Source organism: Drosophila serrata, unplaced genomic scaffold, assembly GCF_035046125.1.
Source record: "Drosophila serrata isolate PLE 108 unplaced genomic scaffold, ASM3504612v1 contig_190, whole genome shotgun sequence".
Lineage (NCBI taxonomy): Eukaryota > Metazoa > Arthropoda > Insecta > Diptera > Drosophilidae > Drosophila > Drosophila serrata.
Window position 1 is genome coordinate 1,336,249 of NW_028257088.1, and position 25,214 is coordinate 1,361,462.

The window sequence follows — 25,214 nt, forward strand, 5'->3', positions numbered from 1 at the left end:
GCGCGGACAAATGCCAATGCCATTGCCAGAAAAAAACAACAAACAAATATATGCGAAAAAAGTAAAGTAAAAGCAAAACGAGATTCCCCATTTCTCCTGCCCCTTATCCTCCGGTTCGGGGCATTAAATTCAACCTCGAAAACAAACTTTTCTTTCGTCGTCGAAGTTCATTGCCGTACTTTAACCTCGTCGAGTGCGTTGCCTGTCTCTCTCTCTCTCTCTCTCTGTCGCTCTCTCGCTCTTTCTTTGTTGTTATTGTTAATTTTTTCTCTTTTTTTATGCATATATATGTTATTGTTGTTTAAGTGCCGGCGCATTTATTGCATGTTGTTGCGTTTTCCTTTTTATTTTCCCAACACAAGATTGAGGCGAGGCCAAAGTATCCTTGACCGGTCAAGCTTAGCATGTTGACCCGGTAACCCTGGGCTACACTGGAAGAAAAACTACTGCTTATACTCTTATCAGTGTTTGTTGCCCATTGTAAGGGCAAACCTTGGACAGTACATTTGCATTGGCCTGACTTCGATAAGCAAATTAAATATTATTTATTTATTGTAATCAGTTGGTGAAAAATGGGTAAACAAAGCTTTGTGGTTTATAAATTCATGAGCTGAAAAGTATTTGTTACAAAAAAAAGTGCTGATATTTGCATAAATTGTTTCTGTTCCGACCTACGAACTTTTGTTTTTTGTTTACCAAGGCACAATATATATAAATATATAAAATAAACATAATTTTTTATTGATATTTTAGTAAATATTCATATTTTGTGTTCAATTTATCAAATAATTGAAATTTCTTCAAGTATAAAACCACAACAACTAAAGAAACTTTAATTAGCAAACACATAAAATTTAAACAATATAAATAATTATATATATATCATTCTCTATGAATTTCTATGCTTAATTATCTAACCAGAAAATGGCATGAAAATTCACGTGCTGCAGCAACTGTTTCGTGCCACTGTGCCTTGGCCTGCAAATCAGCTGATTGCTGCAAATGTGCACAGCTGCTTTTATTATTGTTATTATTATATTATTTATATATTTGTTGTTGTTTTGTTTAAGACCCCGAAACGTGAAGCGTGCGATTAAAGCGCAACACGCAAAATAAACCATGGAAAAGAGCAAAAGAAGGAAATCATCACAAACTCACATGTTGCTGCTGTTGCTGCTGCTGCTGCTGCTGCTGCTGCTGCTGCTGCATTGCTGTGATCGTTGTTACTGCTAAATATTCTTGTTGTTCTTGTCGATGGACTCATTGTTGTTGCTCCAAATTGATCCCAAAAATTCAGATTGTAATACATTCTTTGGTTCTGGCGTTGATAATTATCGAGGATTTTTTGTAGTTTGTTGCTGCTAATGTTGTTAATGTTGGTGCTGCTGCTAATGTTGCTCTTGTGCTGCTTGCGCTGCAGTTGTGGCTGCTGCTCCTGCTCCTGCACCGTTTTCCGTTTGAGCATGTTTTCCTTGTTGCCAGCAATTTCCGCTGGCAGCATGTTGCCGCTCTTTCTATGGCTGCTCCAGCTGTTTTTCCAGCTGATTTAATATCAAAATTTCGTTGCAAGTGCAATTGCTTCTTTTTCCTGCCTTTTTTAAGCAATTCTCACTTGTCTAGCTGCAACATGTGTTGCACCTTGTTCTATTTGCGTCACTATTTCTCCGCGTTGCATCAGCAAAACTCGCATAGCTTGAAGTTTTCACAAATACTTCGTTTTGGGCCAAAAACACTCGCGGAAAATCCACACACACCGAAAGAACCGATGTACATATATGTTTTTGTATTTCCCCTTTGACGTCACTGTGCTGTACGATTAAGAAAACGATCTACGCAGCATTCGACAGTAATTCCCAGGGCCAACAATTATTGCACCGAAATGCGTTGTTCTTTCCACAACGTTGCACTGTTCCTCTTTGAATTTACACAACAAAAAATACGTAAACAATTTTAGCCCAATTCACTATTAATATTTAAATATTAACGAGCATACAACGCCTGACTGACCGCTTGGACCAACAACAACAAAGTGCCGCGAATGATTGAAGCTCAAAAATTGAACTGAAAGCAAATTGTTGCTGCTTCTGGTCTCTGCTGCTGCTGCTGTCGCCGCAGGCAGCGGCAGAGAGGTCTCACTCTCTCTCCCTCTCTCTCTCTCTCTCTCTCTCTATCTTTCTCTGTTTCTCAAGCGGTATGCACAGAGTGCACAAGTGGCCCATAGTCCATATAGTATCTCTATATAGCTCTACGGTCTTTGTGCATAATTCCAAGAATATATCGAGAGTTCAAATGCGTAGGAGAGCAAGCATGGAAGTCGGCCATTAACCCGACTAAGAGATACCTTGCTAAAAATATAAACACCGAAACAGTTATCTATAAAACACTATCAACACTTGGTCACAGGAAACAATAACCGAGACTTATTTAGACACGAGTTGAAGTTCTTTTAATAACAAAGAACACAATTGTTTACGTACATAAATTGCCAAAACAAGTTGAAAGTATCTTTCTCTATATATCTTGTATAGAAAAGTTTAATAAGATATTAAATAATCGCTTTTTTTCTCAGTAAAATCCTAGAAATCCCTGACCAAATCCTTAGATTTAATAAATATAAAATATAATAATAAAATAAATAATAATTAGAAGAAATCAAAGTTTTAAAATCTCATAACTAAGCCAATAAAGCATTATTTTGAATTCGGAAAACTTTCCTATATTAGTTTTTAAGCGATTCTGCTTACTCAACTGAAAATTTTAAATAAATTAATTTGTTTTTATACATTTTTGACAGTTTTAACGCTTATAAATTTTTTAAAAAATTAAAAAAAATTATTTTCCTTCCGAGATGGCTAGATCAACTCGCCTGTTTATGCTGATCAAGAATATATATGATTTATATGGTCAAAAATGGCAATTTAAAATTTTTTACCCTCCTAGGGTACAAAAATTGGTACCTAATATTTGGTACCTACTGTAATACTTTTTGCATACTGCATACTTTTTGGCACTCATTTAATATATTTCTAAAATCTCAATGTAATAGAAAAGTTCAAGAATCATTATTGTAGGGTATTTATCATATCAGTGCCTTTGCCTTCGCAGTCGACGTCGCTGCTGGCGTCGCTGCTGGCGTCGCTGCTGGCGTCACAGACACGGTGTGTTCGCCGAAGACAAAGAAAACCGGCAGCTTCGCTGACGCATGCCTCGAAATAAGGTTCGCACACGGAGCAGCCTGCCTCGGATATATTGCGCCTAACCCAATTCGGGTGTCATCATCATCATGGTCATGGAGGAGCCCCCAATTTCTCTCTCCCCCCTTACCTATATATGTATGTACAGGGATATCTCTGTAGACCTTTAGCGGCGTTTTATCAAAAGCTTTCACTCGACGCGAACAGCTGTGAGGCACAGTAGGTTGGCAATGGACAAATATGGCTTAAATTCTATATCCATTAGATTGATTACAAATATTTGTACCTCTTCTATGAAAGTATAAAACAAATATTTACTATTTTAGCCCAGCTTGAGTGGCTGTATTTTAATAAATGTGGTTTTAAAATTATAGTTAAATATTTATACAAAATGTAAGATCCAAAAATCAAATAATTTCCTTCAAATGATGTTTGTACTTACCCAAAATTAATGGTTTGTGGGGATATCCAATTGCTTTTCCTTATTTTTTGCTCATTTGCTATTTGTCACTTCTAATTATTCACTTTATCGCTTATTTGTTTCATTGTTGTTAATTCATAATCACTTTTAAGACGTATTTATTTAAACCTTTTTTAATACTATGAAGAAAATATTTTCTAGAAAATTATTTGCATAACTTGAGCATTGTTTTAGTTTATTTATAATTTTCTTTACTATTACTTAATATTTTCACACGGTACGCAGAACCTCACTGTCACGGGTCAAGAAGTCAACTGGCGAGGATACCCGCATATTCGCATATTTATAAGAAATTACAGCCTGACCTGGGGGGCTGTAAAAAATAGATTAAAAACACATTGTGACCGATAAGCGGTCGGCCAGTAGTAGTTATCAGGTAGTTAGAACCCGACGTCGGGTCTGAGATCCTTAGATCTAAGGTACCAAGGAGTCAGGAGGACAAGCAGACGCGTGTCTGGATGGGATTTACCTTGGGTTTTACCTGCCCCTTATATGTGTGTATATATGATATTTTGGATTTGTTTTGTACTTGATACCCGTGAACCACTGTGCAGGTCAGATGGGGAAAGGCTTGCAAAACAAATAAATAAAGGGATCAAGTAACCCAATATAGGTAACGGCGATCCTTGCCAGAGGTATAAAGTGTGAAAAGGATAATATTTTATTATGTATTATCTCTTATATTTTATTTTATTTTAGTTTGAGTGGCTACTTTTGAGCTAAACGCTTTGACTTGGTCAGCGGGCGTAGAACTCGGCTAGAAGCAAGCTTTTTGCTTTGATTGCAAACTCGACTGGCAGCGTTTTTTGTATTATTTTACTTTATATATATTTTTGATAAGCGAAACGCTTCGCTTTCCGTTTTGTTTTGAGCTGAAAATTCTAAACAAGCCGCTCGCCAGAGGCTAGAGATAACGCCGCTGAAAAGCGCGAGGCAGCCGAGAGCACGTACTTGCTTTTTGCTTTATTTTTTCAATATTTTCTCTTCGGACTTGGATTTTTCTGAATTCGAAATTAGCAAATTTACAAAAGGCGCATCCAGCGGACGGACGAAGTGCATCGCAGCGGGCAGTCCCACTTGGCCAATGCCATTGTCAATTGCGTTTCAGGTTTAATTTGGAGCGACGGCACACAGAAAGAAAATGTTGGGGATTTATAACTCAACATCTCAGGCATCGAACTACTTCAAGGTGTAATTTCAGAAATTTCAGGTTATTATATCATAATTTTAGTCAGACGCTTCTCAAACAGTGAAGAAGTCATTTCCGACCCGATAAACCATATATATTCTTGATCAGCATCAACAGCCGAGTCGAACTAGCTATGTCCTGCAAGAATTTAATTTTTTTTTTAATTTTTACAATTTTTTTTTATAATTTTATTAGGGGTTAAAAGAGATAAAAATCTAAATTTTTAAGCATTTTAAACGGAGTATGCAGATTTATTATCCTTAAAAAAACTAACTCTGGACTGCTTTTCGAATTGAAATTAATGCAGTTTTGACTTAGTTATGCGATTTTTAAGTTTTTTTCTTAAATATATTATAACAACTGCAAGGTTTGGCTTCCCGAAGATAGTTTATTTTCTAGTTTTTCTAATAAAAAATGTAATTCATTTAAAAATTCTCCTCAAAATCTTTAGAAAAGTCTATTTAAATATAAAATAGTATCTGAAACAAAATGGAACTGAAAATCTCTATTTAAATGTCTACTACAATCCTTAATAAAATATCTTCAAACAATTTTACTGATTAATTATCATCCACAATTATATATAAATATATATATGTGTTATAAACTCTCTCTTTAAACCCTTGAGTATTGAAATATCGCTTAATAATATAGCGCAAAATTATATTTGTTCTTACTATTAAGACTGGCACACAAGAAAACAAATATTGTTCTTGCTGTGCACATGCCAGGCACTTGAGTCACACTTTAAAGTTTTAAATTAGAACGCACGCAAAAAAAAAGTATACATATATAGCAACAAAAAAATAAATATATACATTTTGTTTATAAACAAATGGAGTCACTGGAGAGATGCAAACAAATTATCTGAGCGGCGTAAAAAAGAGAGCATGAAGCGCGAAATTGTGTCACTGTGTCATGTTTGGTTTTCGAAATGGCAACAAAGAGTTCGAGTTCGAATTGGGGAAAATACGTACAAAGTGGGGTAAATAATTTGTCTTTTAATATTAATTTTTGTTGTATTTTTTAGCCCCATAAATCCTTTTACACTCACCAGCATTTGGGGAGCAGCGATTAACCCAGTTACAGACTTGATTTTCACACTGGACTTTATTTGGATTTATATATTTGAGTTTTGTTATTGTTTTTGTTTTTGTACTTTTCACGATCCGCTCAGAAAGGCGCTCGGTTATCAACTAAGCGGCAACGTGAGCTTCAACTCGAGGAGGAGAGGAAAAATATTGAAAAGTTGAAAATCGGTAACAATAAACAATAAAGAACGCACAAAGAAGGCGGAACAACAAAAGCATTGCTTGTATGGACAGCTGCGGTCAAAATGTCAGAGTTTTAAATTAAATTCGAGAAGGAATAATACACATTTATTTCTTATTTACATAATTTGCATTTACATATCCTTTGTTTACATATACATTTGTTTGGTATGAAAGTTCCGTTGGTATGGCAGTTATCCTAATTTCTGGCAACTCCTTGACAAGTTGGCAGCCCTATTTTGACCACCATGTTTGTGTGTGCGCAATCGCAACCGCATTCATGGTGCAAACAAAGCGAAAATGTAAATAAATAATGCAAAATGCTGCATTCTCCCGAGGGGGGTTATGGAACTGAGTTTATTTTGAATCGAGGAATCTTGGGATAGGTCACTACACCCCACTCGGTGTGTTGAGGAGGTTTTCTTTGCAGAGATCTTATTAAATTACATAGCAATTTGCAAGTACAATTTTCATTATTCCTATATCCGATGAATAAAATATTAAGTATTATTATTAACTATATGGGTAGGGTTCCCTGTATAACTAGATATTAAACTTAGCTTATTCTTAACCCAATAAGCTAAGGTCCTTAGCTATATCGTAAAGTTGCCTTCAATAAAACTACCCATAACACTCAAACAATACTTGCAAAATGTTATTGTAGGGTTTTCCATTATGTTTCCGTTTTTATATTCATCTCTTTGGATTTCCATTAATTCTTCATTGCCAATATCGTATAAAATAGTACAATATTAGTACAGTTGTCTCCACTTAAACGATAGTCACAGGGTTTCCCTTAGAAGATTATCTAATGCGATACTCATAGGGTTCCCCCCGCCAAAATAAAGGTTATGCAGAATATTATTGGCAGGGTTCCTAGGACTATCGATATTAATCAAGTTTATCAAAAAGGGTCCGACAATTTTCCCTTTCTACCGGAATCGTCAGCGAGTGAACACGTGTGCTCTCCCAAAAAAAAAGAAAGAAAAGAAACTCCCGAAGAACCTGTGAAAGTGAAGAAATCAACTTTTCAACTTTTGCCAAGCAAAGGTGTTTAACTTTCCTTGAAAAGATCCCTCTTTCAAAGTGCGCTATAAAGAAAAACTAGCAGTATCTCTGAAATCGGTGTGGAACAAATTAATTGAGCTTTGGCCAAAAAATCTGAAGAGCAAAACATAAAGAAAATTAAGATTTAACCTTGCCAAAGTGAAAAGAAAAGCTTCCCGTTGAAAAAGAGGTAAGTAGAAAAACAAAAATCGTGTGGAAAAAGTTCTTCTTCTTCTCGAACAGAAATTCGGAATGCGAAAATTTGTTGTATTTGTTGCAAACGAAAAAAAAAACATGGCGGACACAAAAATGGCATTGCCATGCACCATTTTTTCGGGTAAAAAAATTTTAACTGGCTTTAAGCTGAATTCAAAATGGCCGCCGGGAGAAAAAATTAATAACGGAAAACTAAAATTAGTGAAAAGTTTAAAACGATTAAGAAATAATAAATAGTAAAGAGAGGCAAAGAATGAATTAATGTTATACAGAAATATTTATAATACAAAAACAATTAATAAAAAACAAAAAAATTAAGTTAAGCTTAATGAAGTCGAAATTTTTATACCCTTGCAGTTTGCATTTAAATAATGGGAATGAATCTAAAATCGATTAAATTAATTAAATAGTTTCAATTGGAAAAGCTTTTGTGTGTTAATTCTTATTGAGTTACCAAATTAATTTAATTTAAATTCATAAAATTAATCAAAATGAAGAAATATTAATTCCGCACAAATTAGGAAATTAAATTAATTATTTAATTTCTATTGGAGAAGCTTTTGTGTGTTAATTCTTATTGAGTTACACAATAAATGTAATTTAAATTTATTAAATAAAAAAAACAGAGAAATAAGAACATATTTTCCACACCAATTGGGAAATATTTTACTAATTATTAAAAAAAAAGATTTCTTCCTTCTTTCCCCTAAAAAATATAGCCCAAATAGTCGAACTTTGAAAGATGTATCGTGTCAAGGAAACTCAGAAGAAAAACATGACTGGTTGGGTAAGTACTTGCCCACCAATGAGAAGTGATTTTCTTTAAAATTTCGTTTTCCTACAGACTAACAAGACCTTAACCGATTACCAGAATGGAACTCTGACCAATGGTTGGAGTGTTTCGGGCAAGAAGACCCAAAAGCCGGAACCGAAGGCCACCCCAGAGCAGAGGGCCTTCCAAATGCGAAAGTTGTACCTTGGGCAGAAGAGCTACCAGGTGCCGCAGGCCAGCCAAAATCCGAATGTCTACCTCAAGCCAGGATCGTACTATGATCAGACCATCTATAAGGGCACCCAGAACTACCAGGGTCAAGAACTGAAGCAAGAAGTGACCAACAACAAATGGCATGCCATTGCACAAGACCCGAAGTTCAAAAATTTTCACCAAGGACCCAAGTTTAATGCAGGGCCCATGTCGTACCCCAGCTTCTACCAAAAACCAAGGATTTACCCAGGAGGACAGGAGGCACCCAAGAAGCCGACGAAGTTCGAGGACTACAAGGTGCCCGAGATCAGTGTGAGCGAGCTGTGCCGCACTTTGTCCAGCTTGAAGGCCATGGAAGACGAAAAGAAGGACAACTCCAGCACGGATAGTTCGGACAAGGCCACGAAGAAGGATGGCAACGAACCCTTCTTTGCCAGCAACCTGGAGTACTATCCGCATCTGCCCCAGGTCTACTATTCCGAGCAATACCAAACCTTTGCCGATCTGAAGGCCATGGTGTGCAAGGGGGATCTCACCCAGTTGAAGCCGCCGAGCAATAAGGACTATCACTTTGTGAGCGAATGGCGTGAGGCCAATCAGACGCCGGAGCAGCGTCAGGCTTTCCTGCGTAATCAACGTGCTCTGACCGCCCAGCGCATTGGGCGTCATGAGCGCTTGCAGCGGGAGCAGGAGCAGAGGCAGGAGCAGGAGCAGGAGCAGCGGGAGCAGAAGCCCCAGGAGCAGAAGCATGCGCAGGAGCAGGCCCCGCCCCGCCGTACCCTTCCAGATTGGATGGATGCCACCAAGAATGTGAAGCAGCGTATGTTTTGCCTGCAGCAGACCCAATCTTGCATGCAGGATCAAAACGGAATGGGGTCCGAGGTTCGCCGTCAGAAGGAGAAGGAGCAGAAGCTTTTCTCTCGCCTCCTGGAGAAGAAGGAGCTGCAGAAACTGATGACCTTCGAGGATCGCGAGCAAAAGAGAAGGGAGCAGCAGCAGAAGCTGGAGGCACGTATTCAGAGCAAGAGGGAGACCATGGAGCTTGTGGCTCAACTGCAAGTGGAGTTTGAGGAGCAAAAGAAGAAGACGGAGGCGGTGGAGGCGGTGGAGTACACCGAGGCCAGTCGCTATCAGTTCCAAGGACGCGAGACAAGCCTGTACAGCGGACAACGCCAGCAAGGCCTTCGCTCCGACTCCAAGGATGTGGGCCAGGGAGATCAACTGTCCAAGATGCCAACTATGCCCACTGTTCCCCGTGCCCCGGTGCCATCGTCACTCCCACAGCCAATGACCTCGATGTTCAATGGCCAAGCCTACTCCGGAAACGGATATGGAACTGGCATTGGAAATGCCACAGGAAACGGAGCCTCAACTTCAGCTTTCTACGTAAAGTAGATGGAATTACTTGATGGCTATAATGTTAGTATATTTATAATTTATACAATATGCTAATATTGATATTACTAAACTATTGATATTAACATATTCATAATTTATATAATATATTAACTATTGAACTGCATTTACATCCAGTATTATGTTCACAGAACATAAGACAAAAATAAACACCTTGAAAAACAAAATAAATATAGTACATACATTTATTATATTTAAATATATTAAGGTCCCACAGTTGTTGGACTCTTTTCATATATTTATTAATTAATGTTTAGCTTTGCAGGGATTACTATTTATTACCTTTTATTATATGTGCAAGTATGTATTTAATTTAATTTAATTCCAAGTTTCTGGCGTATTTGAAGTGTTACCATAACCTTTCTTATGGTTTTCTTTTTATTATATTTTCTCATGGAGATTTTCTGAATATCATATCATTTAAGCTCCTCACTCTCGTTGTTATTTGACTTTGTGAGGGATTTCGGGGAGACTCTTCATGTTAGCCAATTGAGTTTATGGGCTGAAGAGGGCTCGTTCCTACTACATATATTTGTGTTCTTGGCAATTCTATTGACAATTATTGGGAATTGGCAATCGGCATTTGGTTCAAGACTTGAACTTCAAGTTTAATGCACTTTTTGCGCAGCAGCAAATTCGCGACTATCTCATCTATGGGCTCTATCGCAATCTGACTTTGGCGGCATGCCGCCATCCACGAAATGAAAATAAAATCAAATAGAAAAAAAGAAAACAACGCCAGATACGAATGCGACATGAAAAGCTAAGTAAACATATTGTTGCTACTTGAGTTTTGACACAATTCGAGGACTGCCATAGACAAAGTTATGGTTGCAGTCGATCGGAGAGTTACCTAAGTTCTTAGGGGTTTTCTATAATTTATAAATTTAAACTATTTTAAAATGAACTTGAAATGTGTCTAGAAGTATGATGTATTAAGCAATTTTTATGTAAATATTTTTGTCATACTTTAAGGCTTGCTAAATGATTAATTGAATTGAACTCCTATATTTATAACTATCATAAATAGCATTCTTTAATATGTATTTTTTAAGAGTTTTTATATTACTTAACACTCTTCAATACTTGATATTAAGTTCAATTTAATGTTTAACAGATCAAAACCATAATTTCCTGGTCAATTTGTTTGCTGTTCTGTGTTGCGAGTCGTAATGTTTATCTATTGAGGTATGCCGCCGCTCTACGATCTTCAGATAGGATTCCCTAGCCAATCAGTGTTTACCCAGATTGTTCCTATAAACATATATATATATATATATGTTATTACTAGCGGTCAGTCAGTCGGGGAGTTATGCGAGCACTGGAAGTGTGTGAAGGTTTTGTATTTGCCTGCTTAGGGCTCTTCAAACAAACCGATTGCGAAATCATCGTAGGTCACACTGTCTGTTAGATTACGATAATCGATAATCGATAATCGAATTTTCCAGAATGTTCCTGTATTATAGCTCATTTTATATACAAACCTTAAAACATATATCATGTCTTGTCTTGCCATTTATATAGATACTTGATCTTTGACCCCAGATGTCTCGTTTCCCACACCGCCCAAAAAAGAAATGGCGTATCTCTTATTCCAATTTCCGTTTGGCCTCGCTTCCAGAGCTCCAGAGCTCTTGAGCTTCAGGCTCCGAGCTCCAAAGATAACCCAAAGTGACCTCCAATTATGGAGCTCCAACGGCGCCCCTCGGAAACAGAAAAAGAAACCGAAACCGAAATCGAAATCGAAACCAAAAGTACGGAGACGCGCGATGCAGATACGGGTCCCAGGTCCAGATCCTAGATGTGTTGCACCTTTACCATTGTCATGGTCACTTAATTGCTTTTAAATTTAGAAATCACACACTTTGTATAGTTCAATGCGTCATTTGAGATTAGTCTGAAACGCCAAGAAACGTACACAGAACGAAAAAACTAGGGTGATTCAGAGAAAGAGAACTATTTAGTGTCGTAAGTTATTAGCCAGGTTTCTCCCTTGGGCTTCTTTTACATCATTTTCCTCGATCTAAGTGAAATTTCTTATATAATTTCTCTTAAAATTTGAAATAGTTATTCAACAAATGCTTAAATAGATAATTTCCTTTTGTTTTTGTGTATTATTAATGTGATTATAATCACTGAAGCTGGCAAATTCTGGGGTCAAGACCGATGTCCAACTGTAGTGCGATCTGGCAGACGCATGGGGAACTAATTAGACGGCGGCCAGACGCGATACAGATCAGGCAAATATATATATTAAAGCGCCTCCATTGTTGTCAAGTTCGATCCGGATTTGCGTATAGTTTCACGAACCCTGAGTCATCCGTCGTCAGTCGAGACTTACGCAAGTTCTAGCCAAGTTTATCGGTATCACGTAGTGTCTCTTCTTACAACCAATATAATTATAGTATATCGGACAATATAGCACGATCCGTTAGGCAAAAGATGACGCAATGCCTTGATTCGAATATATATACTATATATATTTAAGTTTATAGTATAGAAACAAGTACATATTGGCAGCTGCAAATCAAAACAAAGACATTGCACTCTACGATGTTTGTTTTTCCAAGATCTGTCATCTAATGCTTATCGGCCTACGGGAATGATATATCACATTGGAAATCACAGGTCAGGGCCAGGTTTGGGTATTTCCAAGCCCAGGTATTTAGTATGTATTCATAAATGTTTTCCAAACAAAAGGGAAATCCTTTACGAATTAACGAACTCCTTCAGGTTGCTCCTTATCGATCTTTCTGGTGGATTAATTAACGACAATTAAACCCAATTAGGCTCGCAATCGATTAGATTGATATTCCTGTCTCGTGATTAGATTAAAATTCAACCACGTGCTGGATTTTGTAATCGTCAATTTAAGTATTCCATGGAGGTTCTGTCACAGGTGCAACTGTCTCGAGTCTCGCAGCTCCAGTTCCGCTTTCTTTTTGATATTAGAATATATATATATTATAACTGCGATATGTCAAGTACAAGTGCCAAGAGAAGTATGTTTAATCGGAATCTGGTCGATGGTGCTGTGCGGATTCAGAGACGACGCATTTATCATTTACTTAGACCAATGACAGCGCCACTAAAGCACTGCTATATGTCCCATTCTTATGTCTATATACGAGTATTTATTTATTTTATTATTAATTATATTATTTTATATACTTATTTGGGGTATGCGGACCACGTCGATGGTCGGCTCGCCTAGATAATTACGGATGTGTGCGGCGTGCGAGAGGAGATCGATTTGGATCGGTACGACGAGGGTGTATTTATGCAGGCCAGGGGCTAGAAAAAACTAGGGGGGGACATTTAACCTTAAATATATAGTAAACTATACCTAAAATTGGGAAATTTGTAAACTTTTGGTAGGACTAGAAACCCTTTTTTCAGAGGGAAAGAAGTGGATTTTGTTAGTAACTAAAACAGCTTTTGTGTAAGGTTTAACCCGGATATATTTGATCAGTTCCGCTCTAGATACTTGAGAAAAATAATACTATAAGAAGGGTTTCTATCTCTTGTTTTTTCAATCTATTATTTTGCAATTCCTCTCAATTGTAATGGTGGGGAAAAACTCTCATAGATTTCTACTAGAAAATCGAAAGACTCTCTCGTTTGCTACTGAGTGTATTAGGATTTTCTCAACCTTTAAACCCGTAAATCAAAGGAAACTTAGAAGGTTTTCCTTCTCTCTTTAAGCTTTGCTGTAAGAGTTAAGAAAACCTCTCATATTACAGCTTAAAAAACTCTTTTAGAGTGCAACTAAGTAACGAAAAACACTCTCTTTAAGTGAAATTAAGTTATCTAAACGATGTTATATCAATTCCATCGCTCCTTTTGCTAAATTTGCAAGGTTTTCTCCATCTTTGAGCCTTTTTAAACCCGTAAATCAAAGGAAACTCAAAAGGTTTTCCTTCTCTCTTTTAGATTCGCTTATTACAGCTTAAAAATCTCTTTTAGAGTGCAACTAAGTAAAGAAAAACCCTCTCTTTAAGTGAAATTAAGCTTTCTAAACGATGGAATATCGATTCCAACGCCCCCCCTTTGCTGAGCCCCTGTAGTAGCGTATATACTAACATATAATCCCGTGCCGTTGATAGAGATATGGCCAGGCAAATATCTCTGTGAGTAGTATGCAGTCCAGCCGAGTTGCGTCGACTTCGACTTCGACTTCGACGGCGGCGCAGGCAGCGAGCGCACCTGATAAGGGCTTATATTTAGAGGAGTCCGCTGGCGGGGCCACAGTTTCCCAGACGTAGCAGCCGCCGCCAGAGCAGGTGTCCCGCCCCCTTGGATTTGAATTCGATTCGAAAGAGATAGTGAATAGAAGGAGAGAGAGAGCCAGGACCTGCTGCAGCTGCACAAACATGAAGCTGGAAGAGAAAAGCCGCGGCCAGGATCCGCCCAAGTACCTCAACGAGGACTTCTTCAAGGCCGCCCTGGAGGATGGATTGAGGGACATGCGCGTGGACATCAAGAAGATTATCTTTGCCGAGAGCAGCGGCGGCGGTGGCGAGAATTACTGTAGCAAGATCTACAGGGCCAAGGCTCTATACAGGAGCAGCAAGCGCCAGTTGGACGAGGAGTTGGCCCTGATTGTCAAGAGCATTGCCATAACGCCGGCCACCCAATTCCTCGAGGAACTGGCCGTCTATCTGCGCGAAAAGATCTTCTATTTCGATGTCCTGGGCAAGCTGGAGGTCCTCATTGGCGATGGCTCCAAGTTCGGGGCCAAGTGCCTCTACACCACCCGCGAGCCCATCCAGACGATCGTCTTTGACGACCTCACCCAGTACGGCTACAAGCTGGCCAGCCGGCAGAGTGGCCTCAACGAGGAGCACTGCGTGGTGATCCTGAAGAAGCTGGGCAAGTTCCATGCCAGCTCCATGCTGCTGGCCGAGAAGGTGAGTTCAATATGCTTATCGATTTTCTCTTTTATTTATATTTTTAAAAGGGTTTTTTTAAGCCAAAGTTGGGATTGATTTTTAAGATTATTTACCTCAAAAAGAAAGCTTTAGAAATTAACATACATTTTGATATGTTATTATTAATTATATAAAATAACATTTGAAAAGGGTTTTTAGTCTTTAATATTTAATATTTAACCTTATATTATTACCCATCATTAATATATATTAATCAAAGTTCTTTGACTATTAAAATATCTGACAAAAAAGTCCATAATTTTAGTTTACTATCTGGAAAATGTGTTAAAATCAAGCCAAATTCATAATATGTTTTCCAGATTTTAATACAGAAAACTTAGCTTATATTTAAATCCACAAAAACTAAATTACAGCTTTGTAATACATAACATTCTTACATTTTTCTTATAATTTTATATCTTAAAAAGAAATCTATAAATTGAACTTTGGTCTTCTCTAGCGTTCAATGACTTTTAAATTAACGAAAAACTCAAAAGTTAAGCGGAAATGGAATAGCAAAGGTCGCTAATAAATTCAAGAATTAAAATAATATATATAAATGTATATATATAGGAATATACTGGAATACAATGCAATCTTTTAGTCATGGTTTTGTTTTTTTAAACAAAACAACAAAAGTGCAAGCCAAGAAATACAATTATTAATTATATATATATTTATATATATTTATTATAAATCTGATCACGAGACTTGCTATATATATATTTATATATTATATAAAATAGCAAAGTAAATTAAAACGTATATAAAATATGCAGATAATAAATTCATTAAATCGCAATTTCATTTAGAATATTTGCTTTAAAAGCAACATACAATATATTATCAAGATCAAATAGTAAACTGTATTAAATATTTTATTAATGTATTTAACATTTTAATTCACAAAAGTCTCTCTCATGATTTTCACACTTATACAATTTTTATACTCTGTATTTTGCATTAGCATTTATCAATAATTTAAATGAAACTTAAACTAATTGCAAAGTACAAATAATGAATGCATCTGTTTGTTGTCTATCAGGAACAGGGTTTTTTTTTGCTGACAAAGTACCGACGTCAACGTGTTGCTAGAGTGTATTTTTTTTATTCTAGGAATTGTAAGCAATATATTATGGAAAGTAGAACTGCAAAATATTATAGATTATTATCAGATTTTAATAAAAATATTAGACTTGGTATTGCAAAGTTGTAATAAGTTTACTTTTGCTTTTTAAATATGAAAGAAATTAAACATGTGCATGAATTAAATATTCCAAAATGGATTAGTACTTCTTTTTGGCTTTAAATAATTAAAATCTTAAGAAATACTAATATTTAAATTAGTTTACAATCAATTATTGTTAATTTACCTATGCTTTCACCTATTTAAAGTATTTCTTTTCAGTTTAAAAACTGTTTATAAACCTTTAATAGATGTATAAGCTATACGTCTCATTTTAAATATTTATTTCATGAGTGAAAGTCTTGTTTTTTTGTTTCGTTTTCTTTTCTTCCTCTGAACTTTTCCATCCCAAAAGCAATTATCAAATCGAAATCAGAAATGGGTTAATATCGGATCTGTTTCCTATTTTAATTTCATAATTTATTTGATTGGCAAATTTGGAATATTTGAATCTGTGTGTTTTTGCAGGAGCCAAGTGTCCGGGAGCACTTCACCAGCGGCATGCTGGACGAGAACTACATAAGGACCAACGAGCGCTTCATTACCTTCATGACCCTCCAGTGCCGCACCCTGGCCAACGTGGTGGCCAAGTGGCCCGGCTACGAGCTGCTGGCGGAGAAGCTGCATCGCCATTGCGACGACATCAAGGAGAACCTGGTGATGACCGGAAGACCCCTGCCCGGCGAGATCACCGTGCTGAATCACGGCGATCTTTGGGTGAATAACTTTATGTACAAATACGATGACGATCAGCCCACCAAGCCCATTGATGCCATATTCGTAAGGGTCACTTTATCCATTTTTGTAACAATATTTTAAATGAATATTTCTCCGCTGCCCCCGCCAGGTGGACTTCCAGAACAGCTTCTTCGGGAGCCCCGGCTGCGACATCAACTTCTTCCTGAACAGCAGCGTCCAGCTGGACGTGCTCATCCACCGGCGAGAGTTCCTCATCCAGACCTATTATGCCTCGCTCCGCGACAGCCTTGAGAGGATGCACTCGACCTTCGTGCCCAGCTATGCGGACATTCAGCAGGAGATCCGTGCCCGGGAGCTGTATGGGTTCTTCTCCTCGTACGCCTTCCTGCCGATGGTCACCATGAAGAAGGAGGACTCGTATGACATCAGCATCGAGGCCCTCACGGATCAGGACTTTGCCAAGAAGAAGGTCCAGCTGATGTTCTCCTCCAATCCCCGCACCACGGATACCCTACGCTTTGCCCTGCGCCGCTTCGATGAGCTGGGCATCTTCGATTGATGATGATGATGATGGATGATGATGAACCTGGAGGAGGAGGAGGAGGAGGAGTCCTGAGCTCCTCGTCCTCTCGTCCATCGTTGCATAGTCTTATATTATTGCTTTCTTTCGCTATGGCTTTTTTTTTGTTTTTGTTTTCTAACCGTACTTAGATTTAAGCCCCATCTATACATTAAATATTATATCTATTCGTAAATAATAAAAGGAAGCTGCCTATTTCATCGGGGTTGCACTTTTACAAAGAACACTCTTGATAATTATTAAGTGTTTCTTTTCAAAACTTCGAGAGAAGTTAACTTATACACTTGCCATAGATGAATATTTATCGATCGATTTCGATATATGTTTGTCGAAATAGTTTGATAAATCGAACTTTTAAAGGTTCGAAAAATATTCATGCCAAGTGTGAATAACTAAAAATATTATTTCAATGTTGATATATTTAGAAAAGAATAATATCGACATATTTGAAATGTTTTTTGTTTTGTGTTTGGGGCTAACAGATTATATTTGTTCGAATAAACGAACTATTTTGATATCTTGCTACGTTATTTTATCAATAAATATATTAACTTTCGAGTTCTTTAGGGTTTTAATTTTTTTTCAGAACATTTATAGTCCCAAAAATTACGTATACGCACAGGTGTAATTATACCCTTTCAATGTATTATAATTTAAATCAGAAGCTTGTAACTCATGAAGGAGTCATTTCCGACCCTATAAACCATATATATTCTTGATCAGCATCAACAGCCGAGTCGAACTAGCTATGTCTTGCAAAAATGTAATTTTTTTAAAATTTCTACAATTTTTAAAATTTTTAAAAGGGGTTAAAATTGATAAAAATCTCAATTTTTAAACATTTTAAACGGAGTATGCAGATTTATTATCCGTAGAAAAACTAACATAGAACTGCTTTCCGAATTAAAAATAATGTATTTTTGACGGAGTTATGAGATTTTGAAGTTTAGTTTTTTTTAGCAAAAAAAAAATGGTCATATAAAAAATTCTATAATTTCCTATAACTCAATTGCAGACTGTAAGGTTTCATAAGCTTCGGCTTCCTCTCTTGTTTTTCTTTTGTTTAGAATTAAAAAATAAAAGGAAAGTTGAAGAGTAAATAAATAACCAAGATATATATTGAATTAAATTTATAAAAAGAAAAGGATTATGAATAATATTTCGACATATTACACTTGGTTACTGTTTTATTTGTGACTTAATTGTTGTGCAAAATATAACCTAAGCATCTATAAATTAAACATTTTTAAAACTACTATAAATATTAGAAAAAAATAGCTAGATTGTATTTAAAATTAACTAAAACTCCCAGGTGGACAGCCACTTGAGGCTGTGCATCGTGGAGTTGGGCTCGTTGGCCAGCGGACCGCTCATGCCATAAGCCAGAGGCGAGAATCGGACAAAGCTATAGACGAGAATCGAAAGGACCACGCCCAGGATCACGTGCTGGATCCACTTGGAGAGGGAGCGCATCAGATAGTTGAACATGACACCTGGGAATAAATATATTAAATCCAAAGGAAGACCTGAAATAGGTAATATATTAAGCTTACCAGTGAGCAGGGAATTAAAGATTAGTGCCGGAAAATAGTGATGGAAGTAGAGCACTCTTCCCATGGCCCAGAAGGGAAGGTAGTGAAGCACCCAGCCCACAAAAAGCCAGGCACCTGCCTGCAAGGACATGGCCGGTGAGGGGGAGTCCCCATTGGCCAGCTCCTGTTCCTGCTCCTCCTGCTCCTGTTGCTCCTTTTTGAGCCTCTGCTCCAGCGAAGGACAGCAGCTGCAGAGCTCCGCGGTCGAGGGTTCACTGTCCTCGCCCTGGGCCACAGCCTGGCAATCTCCCTGGGAGTGCTGCAGCTCATACTGAAGGATTTCGACCTGGTATTGGTTTAGACCAGCTTGTCGCTGCTTCAGGATGGCATTGTACAGAAAGACAGCCACGAAGAGGGCCAGAAAGACCAGGTTGCTCCACCAGATCACGGGATTTCCAAGCAAATAGATGCGATAAATGTTGCCCGAAAAGAATTGACCCTGCGGGCAGATTCAAACAGCTACAGCAATTTATTTAAAATATTTTGATTATCAATATGTTACCCTGTAATTAATGGGCCACTGCCAGGGTCGACTGGTCACCTCGCCCTCCTTGGGCTTCAGTCCCGCGTTGCCCTGCAGCATGACGGCGTGCGATTCCAGGAAGCGTGCAAAGAATCCTGGCGCATAAATGCTGAAACTCACACTGGGCACTGTCCAAAATGATTAAATAAATGTAATTAATATAATATTAAATATTATTTATATATTATATTGTTACTCACACAACTTGTGCTCGTTGTCCTCGATGTTCCACTGTCCATTCTTGTCGCGCACATTGAGGTTGCAGGACACCTCCTGCTGCTCGAATCCCCACTTGGGCAGCTGCTTCCCACTGGAGGTCAGGACGCAGTTCTGCAAGAGGTGGATAAAGCGCAGGCGGGAGGTCACCGTGTGCACCGTCTCGTTGACCTTGCCGCCCACAACCATCACGCGCCACACATCGTTGGCATCGCCGGCTCCATTCTAAAAGAGGGAAGTTGAAATTTGTTAAAAAATACAAAAATAATAATGAAAATATTAACATTTTGCCATTTATAGCGTTGCAATTTTAATCAGAAGCTTGTTAGGCTATGAAGGAGTCATTTCCGACCCTATAAATTGTATATATTCTTGATCAGCATCAAAAGCTTAGTCAATCTAGCCATCTATAGCAGAAAATTTTTTTTTACAATTTTTAAAAAATTTTATAAGGTTAAAATTGTCAAAAAATGATCAAAAATGTCAATTTATTAACATTTTAAATTGAGTATGCAGATTTATTACCCTAATAAAAACTAACATAGGACTGCTTTCCGAATTAAAATTAATGATTATTTGACTTAGTTATGAGATTTTGAAATTTTGTTTTTATAGAAAAATTGTCAGATAAAAATATATATAAATATCGGCTCAAAAAATGGTATTATAATTTCAGTCAGAAGCTTGTAATTATAAAGGAGTCATTTCCGACCCTATAAATCATATATATTCTTGATCAGCATCAACAGCCGAGTCGATCTAGCTATGTCTGGTAAAAATTTAATTTTTTTTAAATTTTCAACATTTTTTAAGGGGTACAATTTGGAAATATTAATGTTGAAAAATTGATAAAAATTGAAAATTTTCGAAATTTTATATTGAGTATGCAGATTTATAAATATAGTAAAAACTAACATGGGACTGCTTTCCGAATTAAAATTAATGTAGTTTTGGCTTAGTTATGAGATTTTTAAATTTTGATTTGTCGAAAAAATTGGCATATAAAATATAAATATTATCGATTAAACAATGGTAATGGACCTTCAGTCAGAAGCTTAAAAGAAAGTGAAGGAGTCATTTGCGACCCTATAAATCATATATATTCTTGATCAGCATCAACAGGCGAATCTTTTAAGCCATCTCCGGCCGAAAACAATTTTTTTCTGAAATTTCCCATTTTTCGGAAAAAAGGAAAGGGGTTACATCATGAAAATTGGCAAAAATCGGACAAAAATTAACATTTTAAATGAAGTATGCAGTTTTGTTAACCTGCTAAAAATTAACATACTGCCGCTTTCCGAATTGAAATTAATGCGTTTTTGGCTTAGTTATGAAATTTTTAAGTTTTGTTTTGTCGAAAAATTTCATATAAAAATATTGTTAATTTCGGTTAAAAAATGGTAATGGCCCTTCAGTCAGAAGCTTAAAAGAAAGTGAAGGAGTCATTTCCGACCCTATAAATCATAAATATTCTTGATCAGCATCTACAGGCCTTTCTTTCTAGCTTTATCCGGCCGAAAAAAATTTTTTTCCCAAATTTCCCATTTTTGTAAAAAAAGGAAAGGGGTTACATCATGAAAATTTGCAAAAATCGGACAAAAATTTACATTTTAAACGGAGTATGCAGTTTTGTTAACCTGCTAAAAATTAACATACTGCCGCTTTCCGAATTGAAATTAATGCGTTTTTGGCTTAGTTATGAAATTTTTAAGTTTTGTTTTGTCGAAAAATTTCATATAAAAATATTGTTAATTTCGGTTAAAAAATGGTAATGGCCCTTCAGTCAGAAGCTTAAAAGAAAGTGAAGGAGTCATTTCCGACCCTATAAATCATAAATATTCTTGATCAGCATCTACAGGCCTTTCTTTCTAGCTTTATCCGGCCGAAAAAAATTTTTTTCCGAAATTTCCCATTTTTGTAAAAAAAGGAAAGGGGTTACATCATGAAAATTTGCAAAAATCGGACAAAAATTTACATTTTAAACGGAGTATGCAGTTTTGTTAACCTGCTAAAAATTAACATACTGCCGCTTTCCGAATTGAAATTAATGCGTTTTTGGCTTAGTTATGAGTTTTTTAAACTTTGATTTTTTTTTTAATTGACATATATAAATATGATAAATATTAATTTAAGGAATGCAAGTATTTTAAGTTTAGTTATGATCGATTTTCGATGCGATTCTATATTGCAATTGCAGAACTGCAAGGGTATGTAAACCTGGGTTTCCCAAAGTAGTTATCTTTCTCTCGATCTCTTTTCGATGTTTAAAATTTCGATAAATTTAACTTTGTGCAATTTTCAATATGGTTTTGTACTTAATTATTTTATCAATAATACATACTAAACTTTTCCTTGGAAGAGTACTCACCTCGCCGTAGCCCGTGACCTGTAGATGCTTTTTGGTCATTGGAGCCGGTTCGCCATGGGAATGTAGATTCCTCTTGGTCGCCACATGCTCCAGCCGGATGAGATCCCCATGGCGGAGCAAGTGCAGCTTATCCTTGGCCACTCGCTGCTTGTTGTGCGGCTTAATGAGCCACTTGTTGTTCTCGTCCTTGTGTGTGTAGGTGGTGATCTGAAATCAGAGTGTTTGTTGTTAACTAATTTCCAGATAGAATATCTGTATCTTTCACGAACCTGCTGCTGCCTGGCTCCCGATCCCTTGGGATATAGATGATGATGGGAATGGAGATAGCCGCCGCCCGTCTTGTGGTTCTTAATGGTCACCACGGAGCCATAGGCCACGTCCCGCGGCATGCTGGCATTGTACAGGGAGTTCCCGATGAGGCGGGACTGAAAAGCGGAGCTATAGAAGCCATCGCCATTGCCACTCCTGTTCAGGACACTCAGGTGGATGTAGAAGAAGAGAATGTAGAGGAGAATGGGCCATACAATGAGGGCAATGGCCCGACAGGCCACCTGTTTCACAGTCTCCCAAATGGGCTGTCCCAGATCGCCCAGGATGAGCCACAGCTCGGTGGCCGTGTGCAAACCCACCAGAAGGACCACAAACAGACCCACAAACTTCACACTGATTGTGCAGGATAACATGGTGCCGGTGAGGAAGAGCCAGAACCACCAGCGGAGGGAGTAGGAGCCACCCGAGGAGGTGCTTCGCGAGATCTTCACCATGCCCCAAACGGAGGCCATCATGAAGAATAGCAAGATGGGATCAAGGAGAATGTACTGGTTGAGGGTAAGGAGACCCACATCTGCCAGGGGGGGGGGAATTATATAATTTTATATATATTAGTATATATATTAAATAATTACCAAATATTAAATAGGCTGCCGAGAGCAGGGCCGCCTCATGGGAGCGCGTTAAATCGTAGACAGTGTCGAAGCCCATGGGCATTATCAGGGCACCCAGGGTGGTGCAAAACTAAAGGGATTTCAATTGATTTAATTAGTTGTATTTAAGGAATATAGGAAATATTTTAATATATGTATTAAATACATCTTTCTTTGATAACTCACATATCGCATCCCCTGATAACGAGTCTCATTGTACTTGTCACCTGGTTTTTCAAAAGGAAACGTTCCATTATATCCCGTCAAATAGCCAGAGAGTCCAATAAGCATCTTAAAAAAGGTAAGGGAATAATGTTAAATATATCCTAAAGGTATCTATATAGTATCTATAATAATTAAAACAGTTCTTCATTAAAATGAACTTAAATTTCACGTGAATATGCAATTAATAATGCCTTTCAACGTTTAAATAATAAACTTTGAATAGTGATAGTAGGGTAAAAAAGAACATTTCTTTAGGTAGGATAGGAATTAAGAACATTCCCTATTTTTAAAGTATTTTTCCTAGTTCTATAATAATTAAAACAGTTCTGCATTAAAATGAACTTACATTTCATGTGAATATGCAATTAATAATGCCTTTCAACGTTTAAATAATAAACTTTGAATAGTGATAGTAGGGTAAAAAAGAACACATCTTTAGGTAGTATAGGAATTAAGATCATTCCCTATTTTTTAAGTATTTTTCCTAGTTCTATAATAATTAAAACAGTTCTTCATTAAAATGAACTTAAATTTCATGTGAATATGCGATTAATAATGCCTTTCAACGTTTAAATAATAAACTTTGAATAGTGATAGTAGGGTAAAAAAGAACATTTCTTTAGGTGGTATAGGAATTAAGATCATTCCCTATTTTTTAAGTATTTCTCTAAGCTCTTACCTTGCCCAGCGGTGGATGAACATCGAAAAAGAAGGTTCTGTTGATGTACCAACTGCCCATCTTGCCAAAGTGCGTTTCATCCCAACTGGAGAATGTGTTTTTGTTAATTAATATTTTCTTTAAAATGTAATAAGTTAATTAATTCCCTACCATATGTGATCCGGTTCGGTAACCTTGTAGAAACGTGTGGCAAAGGTGATGAGAAAGACGGTGGCCAGCAGAAGCCACCAGTTCCTGGTAAGAGAAAGATTCCCGTAGATTGCAGTTGAAGTCTTTTGTTTTGATCGCCACTTACCAGTTGGCCTCGTTGTTGTTCTTGACCTTCTGCACCGCCACCGTCGTATTCTTGGCCACATCCTTGGCCGATCCCCGACGCGGACACTTGGGCGCCTTGACCACGCTGGCGGCCATGGTTATTTATTTACTTATTTATTTATTTACTTATTTGGAAATGGGGCATTGCACACGTCAACAGAGCTGTGTGAATGCGCTTTCTCTTTCGCCACACCGATCGCTTTGTTCCTTCTTACCAACTAAGTTGGGTTCGTCCAAAAACCGGTCTGCAGCGACTTGGCTTTAACTGTGCTTTACTTTGGCCAAAGACGCTAAACTTCTGCTCAGCTTGCGGCTTATCGAGCCTATCGGGATATCGATAAATCTGCTCGAAATCTGGACACAAATCGGGGCACCATCCGAGGGTTAGTGGCGCCACTCAGCGGCAGCTGGAGGAGAGTCTTTTGCGATCAGCACGAAAATATGCAATAACCGGGAAAGCAAGGAAAATACTTATATTATATTTAACAAACAAATAAATTATTAATATGAACTTAAATCTTCTAAATTGATACGTTAAAGTGTTGGCAATTTCTGGAAAAAATTATTTTTTTTTAATTATTTTTTATGATATGCATTTTTCCTTTAATAAATAAAACATATGCAATAATTTCTTTATTACAAGCTCTCTTATTAGATTTTATTGCTTATATTAATGTTTAAAATTATTAAAAAAAAACCTTTAAATGTTTTAACTAAACAATATAATATTTTATTTACAAATTTTGAACAATTTTTTTTTATATTTTTAAGTAAAAACTGTTTATTCTAAACGTAATCCGTCAAAACGAAGTATTTTTATTGCATTTTAAATCGTCCCTATGATTTTTATTTAATGGTTTAATTTTATTATTTACTAAACAGAGATAATAATATTTGTTTAATTATCCATATCTAATAATAATTTTAACTACGATTATAATAATAAATTATTCTTTAAAATGTTTATAGAAATATACCCATACATACAGAGGATACAACAATTTCAGGGTTTTAAACCTGCACACCCTTAGATTGTTTAATTATAATTTTATTTACAAACTTTCTCAATTTCTTAACTTACTTAATAATGTTCTTAAATTGATTTAAGAACTGATAATTAAGTCACAAAAAATCCAGCCAAGAAATATGATTTCCGTAACCCAAGTTACTTCATATTA

At 36.9% G+C, this 25,214-nt stretch overlaps 3 protein-coding genes across 5 annotated transcripts; 2 read left to right on the forward strand and 1 right to left on the reverse strand.

The window, feature by feature from the left end:
- The first annotated feature begins 7,023 nt into the window (after positions 1 to 7,023).
- LOC110182505 (uncharacterized) lies at positions 7,024 to 9,970 on the forward strand. Of its 2 annotated transcripts, none has more exons than XM_020950555.2 (3): positions 7,024 to 7,372; positions 8,087 to 8,185; positions 8,243 to 9,944. In XM_020950555.2, exons 2-3 carry the CDS (start codon positions 8,141 to 8,143, stop codon positions 9,776 to 9,778), a joined length of 1,581 nt encoding a protein of 526 aa, XP_020806214.2. In that variant the 5' UTR covers positions 7,024 to 7,372; positions 8,087 to 8,140; the 3' UTR covers positions 9,779 to 9,944. The 2 variants fall into 2 exon arrangements, with proteins under 2 accessions (XP_020806214.2, XP_020806215.2); XM_020950556.2 differs by having other exon boundaries at positions 7,027 to 7,372; positions 8,118 to 8,185; positions 8,243 to 9,970.
- Positions 9,971 to 13,893: 3,923 nt separating this feature from the next.
- Positions 13,894 to 17,419, forward strand: LOC110182504 (uncharacterized). 2 transcript variants are annotated; one of them, XM_020950552.2, is made up of 4 exons: positions 13,898 to 14,709; positions 16,272 to 16,298; positions 16,385 to 16,696; positions 16,764 to 17,419. In XM_020950552.2, the coding sequence occupies exons 1-4, from the start codon at positions 14,173 to 14,175 to the stop codon at positions 17,172 to 17,174; spliced, it is 1,287 nt and encodes a 428-aa protein (XP_020806211.1). In that variant the 5' UTR covers positions 13,898 to 14,172; the 3' UTR covers positions 17,175 to 17,419. The 2 variants fall into 2 exon arrangements, with proteins under 2 accessions (XP_020806213.1, XP_020806211.1); XM_020950554.2 differs by lacking the exon at positions 16,272 to 16,298 and having other exon boundaries at positions 13,894 to 14,709.
- A 930-nt stretch (positions 17,420 to 18,349) lies between these two features.
- On the reverse strand, positions 18,350 to 24,343 carry tw (Protein O-mannosyl-transferase 2). Its single transcript, XM_020950550.2, has 11 exons — positions 24,017 to 24,343; positions 23,872 to 23,955; positions 23,722 to 23,806; positions 23,004 to 23,108; positions 22,800 to 22,908; positions 22,164 to 22,738; positions 21,895 to 22,101; positions 19,511 to 19,751; positions 19,290 to 19,438; positions 18,749 to 19,226; positions 18,350 to 18,688 (listed from the first exon to the last, which is right to left on the reverse strand). Exons 1-11 carry the CDS (start codon positions 24,130 to 24,132, stop codon positions 18,495 to 18,497), a joined length of 2,343 nt encoding a protein of 780 aa, XP_020806209.2. The 5' UTR covers positions 24,133 to 24,343; the 3' UTR covers positions 18,350 to 18,494.
- Positions 24,344 to 25,214: the final 871 nt, after the last annotated feature.

What these genes read in the sequence shown, in the direction of transcription:
- tw (XM_020950550.2), bottom strand. Translation starts at nt 24,132, where the DNA reads ATGGCCGCCAGCGTGGTCAAGGCGCCCAAGTGTCCGCGTCGGGGATCG. An exon ending in ACCGAACCGGATCACATATG is followed by an intron (nt 23,807 to 23,871) that starts GTAGGGAATTAA and finishes CACATTCTCCAG; the next exon opens with TTGGGATGAAACGCACTTTG. An exon ending in AGTGGCCCATTAATTACAGG is followed by an intron (nt 19,227 to 19,289) that starts GTAACATATTGA and finishes ATCTGCCCGCAG; the next exon opens with GGTCAATTCTTTTCGGGCAA.
- LOC110182504 (XM_020950552.2), top strand. Translation starts at nt 14,173, where the DNA reads ATGAAGCTGGAAGAGAAAAGCCGCGGCCAGGATCCGCCCAAGTACCTC. An exon ending in CCATGCTGCTGGCCGAGAAG is followed by an intron (nt 14,710 to 16,271) that starts GTGAGTTCAATA and finishes CCATCCCAAAAG; the next exon opens with CAATTATCAAATCGAAATCA. An exon ending in CAAATCGAAATCAGAAATGG is followed by an intron (nt 16,299 to 16,384) that starts GTTAATATCGGA and finishes GTGTTTTTGCAG; the next exon opens with GAGCCAAGTGTCCGGGAGCA.
- LOC110182505 (XM_020950555.2), top strand. Translation starts at nt 8,141, where the DNA reads ATGTATCGTGTCAAGGAAACTCAGAAGAAAAACATGACTGGTTGG. An exon ending in AGAAAAACATGACTGGTTGG is followed by an intron (nt 8,186 to 8,242) that starts GTAAGTACTTGC and finishes GTTTTCCTACAG; the next exon opens with ACTAACAAGACCTTAACCGA.